Raw genomic sequence first — 13,565 nt, forward strand, 5'->3', positions numbered from 1 at the left:
TGATATTCAAAGGCAAAATAACTGAAACAAAAAGTTGTAACTGTAAAAATATAATATTATTTATTAACTCGTATTTACAATTTGAGATGATTCTTACAAAACTACCTAACAATAACAAGACTATGTCACAATTCAACCACAATTAGCTTAGCAAAATAATATATAAGATGATCATTAACGTTATCAAATGATAATTAAGATAGCAACATACTATCTAAGAAATTGAATGATAGGTTTGTTTTGTTTGTTTTTTTTTATGAAATAAGGGGGCAAACGAGCAAACGGGTTACCTGATGGAAAGCAACTTCCGTCGCTCATGGACACTCGCAGCATCAGAAGAGCTGCAGGTGCGTTGCCGGCCTTTTAAGAGGGAATAGGGTAATAGGGGAGGGTAGGGATGGGAAGGGAAGGGAATAGGAGGGTAAGGAGGGGAATAGGGTAGGGGAGGGTAGGCAAGGAAATATGGGAGGGTAGGGAAGGGAACAGGGTAGGGGATTGGGCCTCCGGTAAACTCACTCACTCGGCGAAACACAGCGCAAGCGTTGTTTCACGCCGGTTTTCTGTGAGCCCGTGGTATTTCTCCGGTCGAGCCGGCCCATTCGTACCGAAGCATGGCTCTCCCACTTTAATTATGTCAAACCCATAATCTATCAGCATAGATTAACTATCGACTTAACATTACTTGACCAAATTGCGTTGTCATTTGCCTATGAATCAATTTCTTTGATGATATAATTTTCATTCCACAACGTTACGAATGCATGTTGCCTATTACACCTGCTAGCTCCCCTGTTCCATACAACCCGCACCTCAAATTTCACACAATAGCCTCTCTTTACTTTTCTTTCTCCTCTGCTAAGATTACAATCTGTGTGCCCTTCCCTATGGCGTCGCCCTGCTTGTAGGGCGCGACGTCGGCGACGACGCCCTCCCTAGGGCTCCGCACTACGTACTCCATCTTCATAGCGATCACCACGAATAGGGGCTGGCCTTTTTCAACCTGTGTAAAACAGAATAGTTAAAACAACGAATATTTAATAACCTAGTGCAGTATTACCACGTTGGGTCATATATTATGGTGATTTTAAAGGTGTATAGAGGCACATTCGTCTGTTATTAGCCATATTTGAGATTGATTAAATGTGGATACTTGCGTTCCTTCCACTTGACGCCACCAAAACGACACCACCGGTGGTGTCATATGGAATCTCTAGTCCATATGACACCACCCTAGTGGTGCTTGAACTTAATAATTGGAGGTTTCATATCAACAACTAAGCAACTATGTAACATTTAGACATCGGATTATATGCATATCAAAGTGCCGAAATGTACATGCAAGTATGCACGAAAAAGTGGCTGAAATATGCACAAAATATGCACAATCAAAAGTCACTTTATATTAAAATATTATTATTTTTTGAAGAGTTTTCCTGTAGTCCCGTTAATAAAAGCGCCAATTTTTATAATTTCCTCAAATCCAGGACTTTTCATTTCTTATACAGCACCAATAATAATTTTCTACCAACATTTTCCATTAAATCGTTAACTACTTTATTCAAAATTTTTACCAATGTTGAAACTTTTACCAATAAACTACAAAGAAAATTTTCGTTTCTGGAAAGATGTTGTACTTACCTATTGGGTGTATTGCATTCTTTAAATGGGGATGGAGCTACATATTATTTGAAGTGTTTTGATCTATCGTACCTCTGTTTTGTGGCCTTGGTGTGTGTCATGATAGCTAGTTTGAAGACCACGAGGGCATAAAACTACCGAAATATGCACTATCAACGAAAAATTGCCAAAATATGCACTATCGCCTAAAAAGTGCCATTATATGCATTTGCATATGCAAGTATGCAAATGCATATAATATCTAAACATTACTAATAGTCGGTGGTGTCATATGGACTAGAGATTCCATATGACATCACCGGTGGTGTCGCTTTGGTGGTGTCGAGTGGAATGATCGGATAAGTTTGCTCAATTATGATGAAAATCATTGCTATACGTTTATAGCCTAACGCGAACGTGATGAAGGACCTTACCAAATTTCATCTAAATAGGTTTAGCCTTTTAAACGTCATAGCTGATAAGGTAAGATACAGACAGGCTTTCCCATTTATAATATCAGTAAGGACTACCTTTATGTTTCTCAAGTATTTATACGTGGGAGAGCCATGCTTCGACACGAATGGGCCGGCTCGACCGGAGAAATACCATGTTCTCACAGAAAACCGGCGTGAAACAGCGCTTGCGCTGTGTTTCGCCGAGTGAGTGAGTTTACCGGAGGGCCAATCCCCTACCCTATTCCCTTCCCTACCCTTCCCTATTTTTCCTTCCTCCCCTTCTTTTTCCTTCCTTACCCTCCCCTATTACCCTGTTCCCTCTTAAAAGGCTGGCAACGCACTTGCAGCTCTTCTGATGCTGCGAGTGTCCATGGGCGAAGGAAGTTGCTTTCCATCAGGTGACCCGTTTGCTCGTTTGCCCCCTTTACTTCATAAAAAAAAAAAACAGGGAACTCACCTTATCCCCCTTGTTGACTAGTATCTTCTCTAGTATGCCGGGTGTGGGTGAGCTGGCGTTGCCGGCCGCGCCGCCCGCCGCCTCAGACTCAATCTGGTATTTCGGCCGAGGTAAACGCAGCACCGTTTGACCGTTCTGAAGAGACAGGGGGATGAGAAAGAATGAATGCAGTAGACATCGCTACAGATCGAATACAACTGCCAATTGATATGAGCAACATTTTATGAAAAATCTTGGAGCTATTTTGCGTAGGGAAGATAAAGTCTATTTAAACAATTTTTTTGTTCGAATGTTGTCAAGTTAAATGTTGTGAGATTGGCTTAGTGGAGAGGGGTCACTCAAGCTGGGTGGAGTTTCTAGGGTGTTAAAGGGATATCGTTCTGTGTCGAATCTACCAGATGCCAGCCAGTGGAATCGCTAGGACCGTGTCCTTCTTAATGTTGCAATATGTGAAATGCTAGGGTAGGCCGAGGGTCTGTCGATCCCGCTAATGGTATTTATGTTAACACCATGCTACGGTGTCATAGTCGGTACCTCTATTCTTATTTCAATATCTTATTATGTTCTCATTAGGCCATGTTGTCAATAAAAATGTAAGGCCGACTTCGACGATCAACTACATGACGCAAATCGAATAATACTTCGTCATAAACATGCACCTCGTCGGCATACGTCATGACGCTGACGTCACTGGTGTGGTCACCGGCTTCGAGATCAGTCTATCTCTGTCCCCCTCGCGTCGCACCGCCACGTCCGCACGCGTCCACTCGCGCGCGGCGATTGGGGCGTGTCCAGGTATTGCACTTGGATATTTACGTACGTCAATCAAATATGTAATATAGCATACCTCGTCATAAACATGCACCTCGTCGGCATACGTCATGACGCTAACATCACTTGTGTGGTCGCCGAGCTTCGTGATCAGTCTATCTCTGTCCCCCTCGCGCCGCACCGCCACATCGGCGCGCGTCCACTCGCCACCGTCGACGCGCACGTTGTACGAGTGGGGCGTGTCCAGGTACTGCACTTGGACTCTTACGTCTGTAGTAGTTATAGTTAAGTAATAATAATAATAATAATAATAGCTCCCACACCGGTTTCGGTGACGGTGGCCGGTTTCATGGAAACCAGGCCAGCCACGCAGGAGTAATTTTATAGTGCCCAAGTGTGTGCGCAGTACACAAGAGCACTCTCTATTCCTTTACTCTCATAACCCAGTGGGACGGCAGACCGACACGACTGGCGAGAGATCAGATAGTTAAGTACATTTAACATAAAATTAAAGTTTATTTTCAGGTACACTACTACTATCGTTTATGCCTAATTGGGTGTCAAACCATAATTACAGTGCTCCCAAAGTAATAATGCGCATAGGAATTTTCGGAATTTTTCGGCAACGGTCGTATTTCCCGAGCGGCGGAAGACGCCGCTGCAAGCGCTTTTCTAAACTTAACTTTAAGAAAAACAGCGCTTTGCAGCGACGTAGAGGCGTCTGACGTTGCTTGGACGTTACCATGGTAACGCCGCGATGGCTTCCCGGTGAGTTTGACGGACCGGCGACAGCGGACAGCCAGCGGCCATATGATATTTACTTCTATTTCCTTTGAACAAGGTGCTAAATGCAAGGGGCTCTTACGTTCCATAGTTTCAGGTGTTTTCGTGATTACGACAATTATTAGCGAAGATTTCCATGCGCATTATTAATTTGGGAGTACTGTATTATATTTACCTCGTTCACCAAATTTCAAATGCACAGTCTTCTCTAAATTGTAGTTCGGTCTCCAAGCGGATGGCGAAACATTAATTCCCTTCCAACTATCATTGGCGGATGTTTCAGATTGGGATGAAATAAGCTAGAAAATTACAAAAGAAAACGTTTGTCTAAAACATTTATTTTAGGCTTCCCTAGATCTATAAGTTATAACAAATACTGGGATAGCGTGGACTACTTACGCCATAACAGTATCGTCATTTTTTAAGTGGTATAATAGGCTGGACTATAAATTATACAGTGTGTAACAAAAATAAGTGATAATATGTACTTTAGGGTGTGTGTTGCTTGTAGAGAGATTACTGTGAAAGTAGCAGCTCTGAAAGACGATTTTTTTTCACTTTTGTATGGGCAAGGGCCCGAGCGTCACGAGTTTCCCCATACAAAAGTGAAAAAATTTTTTTGGTCTTTCAGCGCTGCTAATTTCACAGTGAACTCTCTACAAGGAACACGTACACACCCTAAAGTATTATCACTTATTTTTGTTACACCCTGTAGATCATAATTCATAGAATACTAAAATGACCTTGAAAATCCGGTACTTCCATTTCAAAATATATAGCATAGTCTTCACATAGTGCAGCAAATAATTCTCGTCGCGTTGTCGCTCAGTAACGCTTTGCTTGCAAAATTTATAAAGGAACCGTACACAACAAAAGATACCTATAACCTATAACCTAGATAATCTAGAGTAATAACTCTAGATTCTACTACTATTCTCTAGATTCGCTAATCCGAATCTTGTACTCTATCAATACTTAACATGGTCTGCAAACTAACATTTCTGCTGGTTCTCTATCTCTATTACTTACATGGGCGAGCGCCGCCTGCACGGCCGTGTGGGGGCGCAGGCGGGGCTCCGGGAACAGCCGCTCGCGGTGCTGCGGTATGAACGCCGTGTGCACGTCGCCCGCCACGAACGACGCGTCGCCGCTCAGACGTAGGAGGAAGTTTACGTTCGTCTCTAGCCCGGCCACCTGGAGACAGATTGATTATAAAGCCCGCGGCTTCACCCCCTTAAATATTGCTGCGAATTATCTTAGAACAATAACAAAATTCAGATAAGAACTAGCATGCACTAATCTGTAACTTAAGCTCTGGCCATATCGAATTTCAACACATTCCGTTTATAGTTTTTGCATAAAGGTATTAATAATAAATCCATGATTCATCTATTCTTCCTCAAATATTTCAGCATAGACTTCTGTATCAATAAGTCGACCGTAAAATTTCCACAAGAAAATGTCATTGACAGCAGGAACATCAGTCGTCACCTCAAGGTCAGGCTGTTAGCACAGCAACATCGCCAACCACGAAAAAGTGGGTAACACGTATAAGCATTACTTACTTGGTATTCGGACAGCTTTCTCCTGGTTTTGGCGAGCGCCTGGTGCCGGTCTTTGCCCCACACCACGAGCTTGGCGATCATGGGATCGTAGTGCACTGATACTTCTTGACCCTCGCGAACTCCTGTCTCCACCTGAGACAAGCAATAAATTTGTTAGTGTAATTCTATTATAACGGCAAATCTCAAAATTCTCTTTACGAAATCATTATTTGCATGCCAGCGCGCGGCAGGAACCCTCCGTCGGGCTCCTCGGCATATACGCGACCTAGTCCTGTCTCTTTCACACACACAGCCCTACTCACTCTGACATGCTCCTCGGGCGCAGGCTGCACCTGGCTCCTCGGCATATACGCGACCTAGTCCTGTCTCTTTCACACACACAGTCCTACTCACTCTGACATGCTCCTCGGGCGCAGGTTGCACCAGTCTGTTCAGCATGCCAGCGCGCGGCAGGAACCCTGCGTCGGGCTCCTCAGCGTATATCCGGCACTCCACCGCGTGGCCGCGTCGGATAATTTCTTCCTGTGATAGCGGCAGAGGCTCGCCTGCTGCCACACGCAGTTGCCACTCCACTAAATCTGTGCCTGTAAAACAATTTTGGAATCTCAAATCATTTATATTTTATCAAAATTGCTGGCGAAACTAATGTTGACGTATTTGCTAATAAAGTATAAACGTTATATACCACGTTCTCACAGAAAACCGGCGTGAAACAGCGCTTGCGCTGTGTTTCGCCGAGTGAGTGAGTTTACCGGAGGCCCAATCCCCTATCCTATTCCCTTCCCTTCCCTACCCTCCCCTATTACCCTATTCCCTCTTAAAAGGCCGGCAACGCACTTGCAGCTCTTCTGATGCTGCGAGTGTCCATGGGCGACGGAAGTTGCTTTCCATCAGGTGACCCGTTTGCTCGTTTGCCCCCTTATTTCATAAAAAAAAATAAAAAAAATAAATAAACAAGACACATTAATATTTGATCTAGGGGATAGATTGGACCAACAAGAAGCGACGTCTGGTGCCTTCATGTAAGTCGGGTTAGTTTTACCACCTGCTTTCACCTGCCACCAGGCAGAGCGCAGTATCTTCGGGTCCATGTCAAGTCAAACAGCAGCCGTCATGTGCTGAGCTTGTTGAGTCCAAACTCAACAGCATTTGTTTTTAAAATCTTGTCATTTTTTTGACGACACCATACAAAACTTACCAGTGATCATCTCAGTGATGGGATGTTCCACTTGCAGGCGTGTGTTCATCTCCATGAAGTGGAAGTCGTGCGTGGTGCGGTGGAGGATGAACTCTACCGTGCCGGCGCCGACGTAGCCGACTGCGCGCGCCGCCCGCACCGCCGCCGCGCCCAGCGCCTGACGCGTCTCCTCTGATAGACCCGGCTGAGGAGTAAGGTTTTCGAGCTTTATACAAGGTGTAACAAATCTAAGTGATAATACTTAAGGGTTTGTAAGACGTGTGACGTGAAAACTCTAAATAAGGGATTTAGAGTTCACTGTGAAAGTAGCAGCACTGAAAGAACATTTTTTTGTGATTTGTATGGGCAAGCGCCATGAATTTTCCCATACAAAATTCGAAAAAGTTACTCTTTCAGTGCTGCTACTTTCACAGTGAACTCTGTATGGGGAACACATGAAGCTATTACAGAGAGGAGCTGGCCTAAGCAACTGTGCACTGTGATTTTCAACTAGGTCCTGACGTCATCATTGTGGGCCGGGCTTAAGTCAGTACACTTTCAGCGTTTGTCAGGTGCACACGTAACGAGACTCCCAATAAATTAGTGTTTTTTGCGTTTTTAACAAGGAAAGGATGAAGTATTGTGTTTTACAATGTCAAAAACACTCAGACAGACGTTCTGATAATATAAATACCATCACATTTCATTTGTTAATTATTTTTAAATGTAATTTAAATATAAAAGTTCTAGAACATTTTAGCTTTCAGCGTTAATTAGAATAGAATAGAATAGAATACGTTTATTTTTTCCAACACACAACATATACAGAATAGAAAATAAAAAGTAAAAAGGACTTAAGCTATGTACAATTATAATTATAGGTATATGTTATGTGATGTCAAAAATTGGCCCCAGCTCAGCTATACGCAGCAAGCAAGCTTGCTGCACTGGTATTCTGCAGGGGCCAAAGAGTGACTTCACAACATAACATGCAGGGATAAACAATAAATAATTATGACTACAACAGCTACAACAGTAAAAATAATAGACAGAAAAAAGAAAGAACAAAGAAATAACTTATTACTTACTTACTATAAATAAAGATACGTGACAGGTGTACAAGCATAAGAACTAAGATTATTGCCAATTAAAATACAAAAGAAAAAAAAAATAGTTTGACAAGAAAGGCATAATATAATAATACCTATAATCTATGGTGGGATGGCTGTATGGGCAACGCTCCCTTTGCCTGTCCCGACCGGGACGAATTAACAAAAAAAAAAATCTATGGTGGGAAAAACACATGGATAATTTTATCGATTGTGACGTGGCTTATAATTTGTTATTTTAAATCTAGTTTGGTCTAATATTAACTATTTACAACACAAGAATGAGAAATTGGAACAGTAATGGGTGGACACTGGACAAACATAATCACTAAACACGCACAACGAAGAGGAAAGTTCGTACCGCCCGCGCCGTTGGATAACCTTAGTTGCAGATCGTGGTGCATAAACCTCAGGTATGTTATATTATATTTTCTTTTTGAGTCTTAAGCAGGTGAGTTCTATAGTGACGACTGAATGAGTTTTTTGATTTCAGCGCCCTAAAAGGAGGCGGAAGATTATTCCAACAGCGGGAGGCAGCGTACTTAAACGAGCCACGGAATGCTGAAGTCCTGTGCCGTGGTGTTGTGATTTGATACTGGGAGGCTCTGGTTCGTTTACTAAAGTCACTGGCCCAAGAGAGTTTCTCATATAGATAAGAAGGTGTACGAGTGATTATGATGTCGAAAAGCAGTGACGCAAAGTGTAGTTTCCTGCGCTCCTTCATCTTGAGAAGGTTCATAATTATACTACTTGACACTAGATGGCCAGACCTTTGAATGATAATACAGACGTAAATGCTTATAATTTTGCATAAGTTTATTGCAATAATCATACTTGAATACTTAAAACCGTGATGCACTTTGTCTTAAACACATTTAATAGCTAAGACCGTACTCATATAGCTTTTATTATCATATTACTTGTAAGGCGCCATCTGTCGTCATTTTGGATAACTATTTTGAACGTAACATATATCCAGGGCCGTATTTAGAATTAAATTATTAACCGACTTCCAAAGAACGAGGAGGTTGTATTTTTATTGAGTATCGCAATGACAGTTTGTTTGCTAATGTTGATTGTTGACGCGCGCGGCTAATATTTGGCCAGCCGTAGGGTCGACAAACAAAAACGTTTTTATTTGCGGACATTTCTTTTAAGTTTTTGTTTTAATTTTTTTGTGATAATAATAGGTAATATGTGATATTATTATAGTAATTGATTAAAATAATAGCTGAATCACATTCATTGATAAAATATTACCACAAAAGATTTCATGAAAATTTTGGATTCGCTCAAAAATAAAAAAATTAAGTAATTAACTGAAAGAGTTGAAGCTGCCACGGGGTTGACCAAAAACAAGGTAATACCTTTAATGTACAGAATTGGTCGATTACTTACCTATAAATTAATATTGTTATCAGAATATTTTTGCTAACGCTACTTTTTTAGCAAACAAAACTGTCATTGCGATCCCATTCTGATCGCGCGTGGATTATCATCTTTCATGTACTTACCATCGAAGAAATTGATTCATAGCCCATAGCCCCCCCCCCTACCCTATTACCTCTTAAAAGGCCGGCAATGCACCTGCAGCTTCTTCTGATGTTGCGAGTGTCCATGGGTGACGGAAGTTGCTTTCCATCAGGTGACCCGTTTACTCGTTTGTCCCCTTATTTTACATTGAAAAATCGGTCAAAATACTAAGCCTAATTTTATTCATTGAACTTATATTATACATTTTTTTAAAGTTTTGAGTATGTCCCATAATATTCAAGAATATTCAAGAATTTTGACATAGCTGAACTACGTAGTAACATCAACATCGACCTAAGCTAGTAGTTTTGCTTTTAGCCGGTAGATGAAATATTGAAAAGTTGGCGGAGCTTGACACCCCCCTCACCATGCAAATTGTCACTCGTCGTTTCTTAAGGAAATTCGATTACGACACCTCCTCTTTGTTTTAGCTTCGTGGGGGAACACATACAAACCCTTAAGTATTATCACATAGTTTTATTACACCTTGTATATCATGTTAATTTGAATTATTTAAGCGTATAACTGCAGGATAACAACACAACATAAAATGGGCCCTGATTACAATACATACTACACTTTGATCTGAATTCTGAACCAAAAGGCCAAGAAAAAAATAAGATTTTATTTTTCGACTACAACAAACCAATGACAATATTATGGATATCTTATATCTTTAAACGAGCAAATCTTGTATATATATACAAGAATTGGAATCTCGAAATCGGCTCCAACGATTTTCATGAAATTTAGTATATTCGGGGGCGATAAATCGATCTAGGAATCATTTTTAGAAAATGTCATTTTATTCGTGTTTTATCGAATACGGAGCAAAGCTCGGTCAAATAGCTAGTTATATTAAAACAAATAATATATGCATGACTGTCCGACCATCTTTAGATTTGTTTTCAAGCATCATTGGCTAAAAAAAACATGTTTGGCTGTCATCTTTAACCTTGTGTCTAAACACACTAGGCTGAATTACGCCGGCGTAATTTCCGCCGCAAATGTCAAACGCATACAAAATACGGACGGAACGCGACGTAATAGTGTGTCATCCGTCACATTCGGCCCGTATTTTGTATGCATTTGAAATGCGGCGTAAACGCGACGGAATTTACGCCGGCGTAATTCAGCCTAGTATGTTTAGACACAAAAGACTTATAATAAATTAAATATTAAAAACTTACTGCTGGAGCCTCCTCTATAATTTTTTGGTGTCTTCTTTGAACAGAGCAGTCTCTTTCAAACAAATGAACTGCATTACCGTACATATCAGCAAACACCTGTAAAAGTTTCCCATCACCATATTTAATTTTTATGTTTTTACAGAATGTAATTAAATATAGAGGAGGCATTTGCCAAATGGCAATCAGAAATTGATAAACTTAGATAACTTAGTATTTGAAAATGTTACTGTAATTCTGATTTATAAAGGCTATATAAAAAAAAATATAATAATTTAAAAAAAAACTAAATATAGCACACAAAGGGCTTAAATAGGACACTAACGGCATAATACGGGAACATGCAGTAGCTATAGGCAGCACAATATGTAGAACCGCCGTGACGAGCCATATCAATTTTATGAGCCATATCATATGAATATGAATATAAAGACTGCTCAACAGATATCTCATGAGAGTCTGTTTAGCAACAGCAAAAGTTTATTACGAGGATAATTTGTAATGTCATACCTGTACTTCTACATGTCTAGGATCAGTAATATACTGTTCCAACAGCATGTTATCATCACCAAATGACTTGAGAGATTCTGTTTTTGCTGATTCTAGTTGTGTTAAAAATTCAGACTCATTCATCGCTATTCTCATGCCCTGTAAAATTCGAAAGTGGTAATTGACAAATAATTAGTATTTAGTTAAATAAATTAATTATAAAAAAAATAAAAAATTAAATAAAACATTTTTATTTCGGTCTGTGGACCATATAGTGTTAGTAGACATTTTACTTGAAAACTATGTTAGTAAGAGAACAGCATTGCGAATTATAATAATAATATTTTACATATTATTTATACTTACTTTGCCTCCTCCTCCTCTCACTGCTTTTATCATTAGTGGAAACCCAATTCTTTTGGCTTCAGCCTGCAACTTTTCAATGCTTTGGTCTTCTCCGTGATACCCTTTTACTATTGGCACACCTGCTTCAGACATTATAGCTTTTGATGTACTGGAAAAATAAATAATGACGATTGAAATAATGATGATTGTCGCTCCTTGAAGCACAAACCACTGCACTGGATAAACTTTGATTAAATTTCAAACAAAAAATAAAACACTTACTATACTTTAAGTTTGTATATTAATTGTATATTTTAGATTGTGTTTTTTAGTGTTTAGATGGTTGTTATCTATTATAATAATAAAAAGCAGTTATAAATCTTACGATATTCATCTTTTATTTTAAATTAATAACATTTAAATAACTTACCTTTTAATACCCATGTCCCTTATTGCTGATGCAGGAGGTCCAATAAATATAACATCGGAGTTTGCACACTTCTCACAAAATTCAACATTTTCTGAAAGGAATCCATAGCCTGGGTGTATGGCTTGACTACTGGACTTTTTGGCAACTTCTAGAATCTTTTCAGCATTTAAATAGCTTTGTGAAGACGGTGCTGGCCCAATATGGAATGCCTCATCGGCCTGTTAAAAGAATGATACATAATTTAATTTTTGTCTATTTAAAATTATAATAATAATTTAATTACTGTAAGAATCAGGTATATTAAAGCATTACCATTTCAACATGCATGGCATGTTTATCAGCATCTGAATAAACCGCAACTGTTCTTATACCTAATTTTTTTGCAGTTCTCATAACCCTACATGCTATCTCCCCTCGATTGGCTATTAGAACTTTATCAATGGGACGTATATGTTTATCCAGTTTTAAGCTCTGCACATGTTTGAACCTCACACTGTGACTTGTTAAGCATATCGGTATCCTGAAAACGGTATAAAATGAGTATATATTCGTAATATATCAATAATAGGTTTATTCGTAGTAGGCAAAGTTAAAAATTAACCTTTGCTTTAGCCGACGTTACTATGCTATACTTAATACTATGTACTTACAGATTATTTAATTTCCTTAAGTACGCCATTATAGCTTCTCGCAATACTCAAGCACTACTACACTAATTAAAATCTCTTATCTAAAAAAGTGATAAAAAATCTTGTTGACGCTCCTCTCAAGTGCCGTTTATCTTACAAATACAAAGATAACTAACGAAAATGCTCTGTTTAAAGTAGGTATGTTCAGCCGAAACTCTTTCATCATACATATTTATTGTTTTACGTTATCGTTATCGCATTTAATTACGCAAATAGCACAAATTAAAATATATTTGTTTACATTTTTTCATCACATTTTTGATGGCATCTGTCATTGTCAAGTTCAGTGACAAATGACAGTGGTAATGCACTTTTAAAAGTCAATGGTAATGCAGCGGTACCAAAAAAAAAAAAAAAAAAAAAGATGGCTGACAGATTGGTCGACTATTTTGTGGACGCTATCAATCTATTTTATTTGAGTGCATTACATTTTTTATAACATAATTAAATTTTTGAGGCTTCTGCTTGAAGTAGCTCAAGAAATTCGATAACTAAGTCATTACTCCACTTTATTATTGACGTTCAAATCTCCAATTGCTCCAAAATCCAAAGTTTGTGCGACAAGTGTGGCAGGCCGCACAAACTTTGAAGTTTGTTTACTTTGATGTGCGCAGAAAAACCGACTCATGATGGCAAACTACAAATGTGTGTTCAAACTTTGCACAAATAGGCAAATGTCAGTGCCACACTTGGGTATTTGCGTATTTGAACACATGTCTGGCGCCGGCCTTAAAAAAACAATCACAAAAATATAATCTGTCAAAAATGTGAAGAAAAAACATCCACAGCCAAAGCTGTCAAAAAAGTGAAGAAATTAAATAGTGCCCACATCGTAGTGTCATCCCTTTCAAATCAATCTAAGAAAAAAGGGATGACACTACGATGTTGAAACTTTTTAACCGACTTCCAAAAAGGAGGAGGTTATAATATATTATAACCTCCTCCTTTTTGGAAGTCG

The 13,565-nt window shown here is 39.4% G+C and overlaps 1 protein-coding gene across 1 annotated transcript; it reads right to left on the bottom strand.

Annotated features, from left to right (window-relative positions):
- Positions 1-834: 834 nt before the first annotated feature.
- LOC121729677 (methylcrotonoyl-CoA carboxylase subunit alpha, mitochondrial) lies at positions 835-12,846 on the bottom strand. Its single transcript, XM_042118266.1, has 14 exons — positions 12,569-12,846; positions 12,231-12,438; positions 11,919-12,136; positions 11,510-11,657; positions 11,165-11,302; positions 10,658-10,753; positions 6,847-7,030; positions 6,042-6,232; positions 5,649-5,780; positions 5,113-5,277; positions 4,259-4,382; positions 3,377-3,570; positions 2,530-2,664; positions 835-1,000 (listed from the first exon to the last, which is right to left on the bottom strand). The coding sequence occupies exons 1-14, from the start codon at positions 12,595-12,597 to the stop codon at positions 836-838; spliced, it is 2,127 nt and encodes a 708-aa protein (XP_041974200.1). The 5' UTR covers positions 12,598-12,846; the 3' UTR covers position 835.
- Positions 12,847-13,565: the final 719 nt, after the last annotated feature.

Source organism: Aricia agestis, chromosome 8 (genome assembly GCF_905147365.1).
Source record: "Aricia agestis chromosome 8, ilAriAges1.1, whole genome shotgun sequence".
Classification (NCBI taxonomy): domain Eukaryota; kingdom Metazoa; phylum Arthropoda; class Insecta; order Lepidoptera; family Lycaenidae; genus Aricia; species Aricia agestis.

Excerpts from the sequence above, each read along its gene's own strand:
- LOC121729677 (XM_042118266.1), bottom strand. The coding sequence starts at position 12,597 with ATGGCGTACTTAAGGAAATTAAATAATCT. Across the intron at positions 10,754-11,164 it reads CTAGACATGTAGAAGTACAG|GTGTTTGCTGATATGTACGG; the intron begins GTATGACATTAC and ends AAACTTTTACAG. Across the intron at positions 7,031-10,657 it reads TTATAGAGGAGGCTCCAGCA|CCGGGTCTATCAGAGGAGAC; the intron begins GTAAGTTTTTAA and ends CTTACTCCTCAG.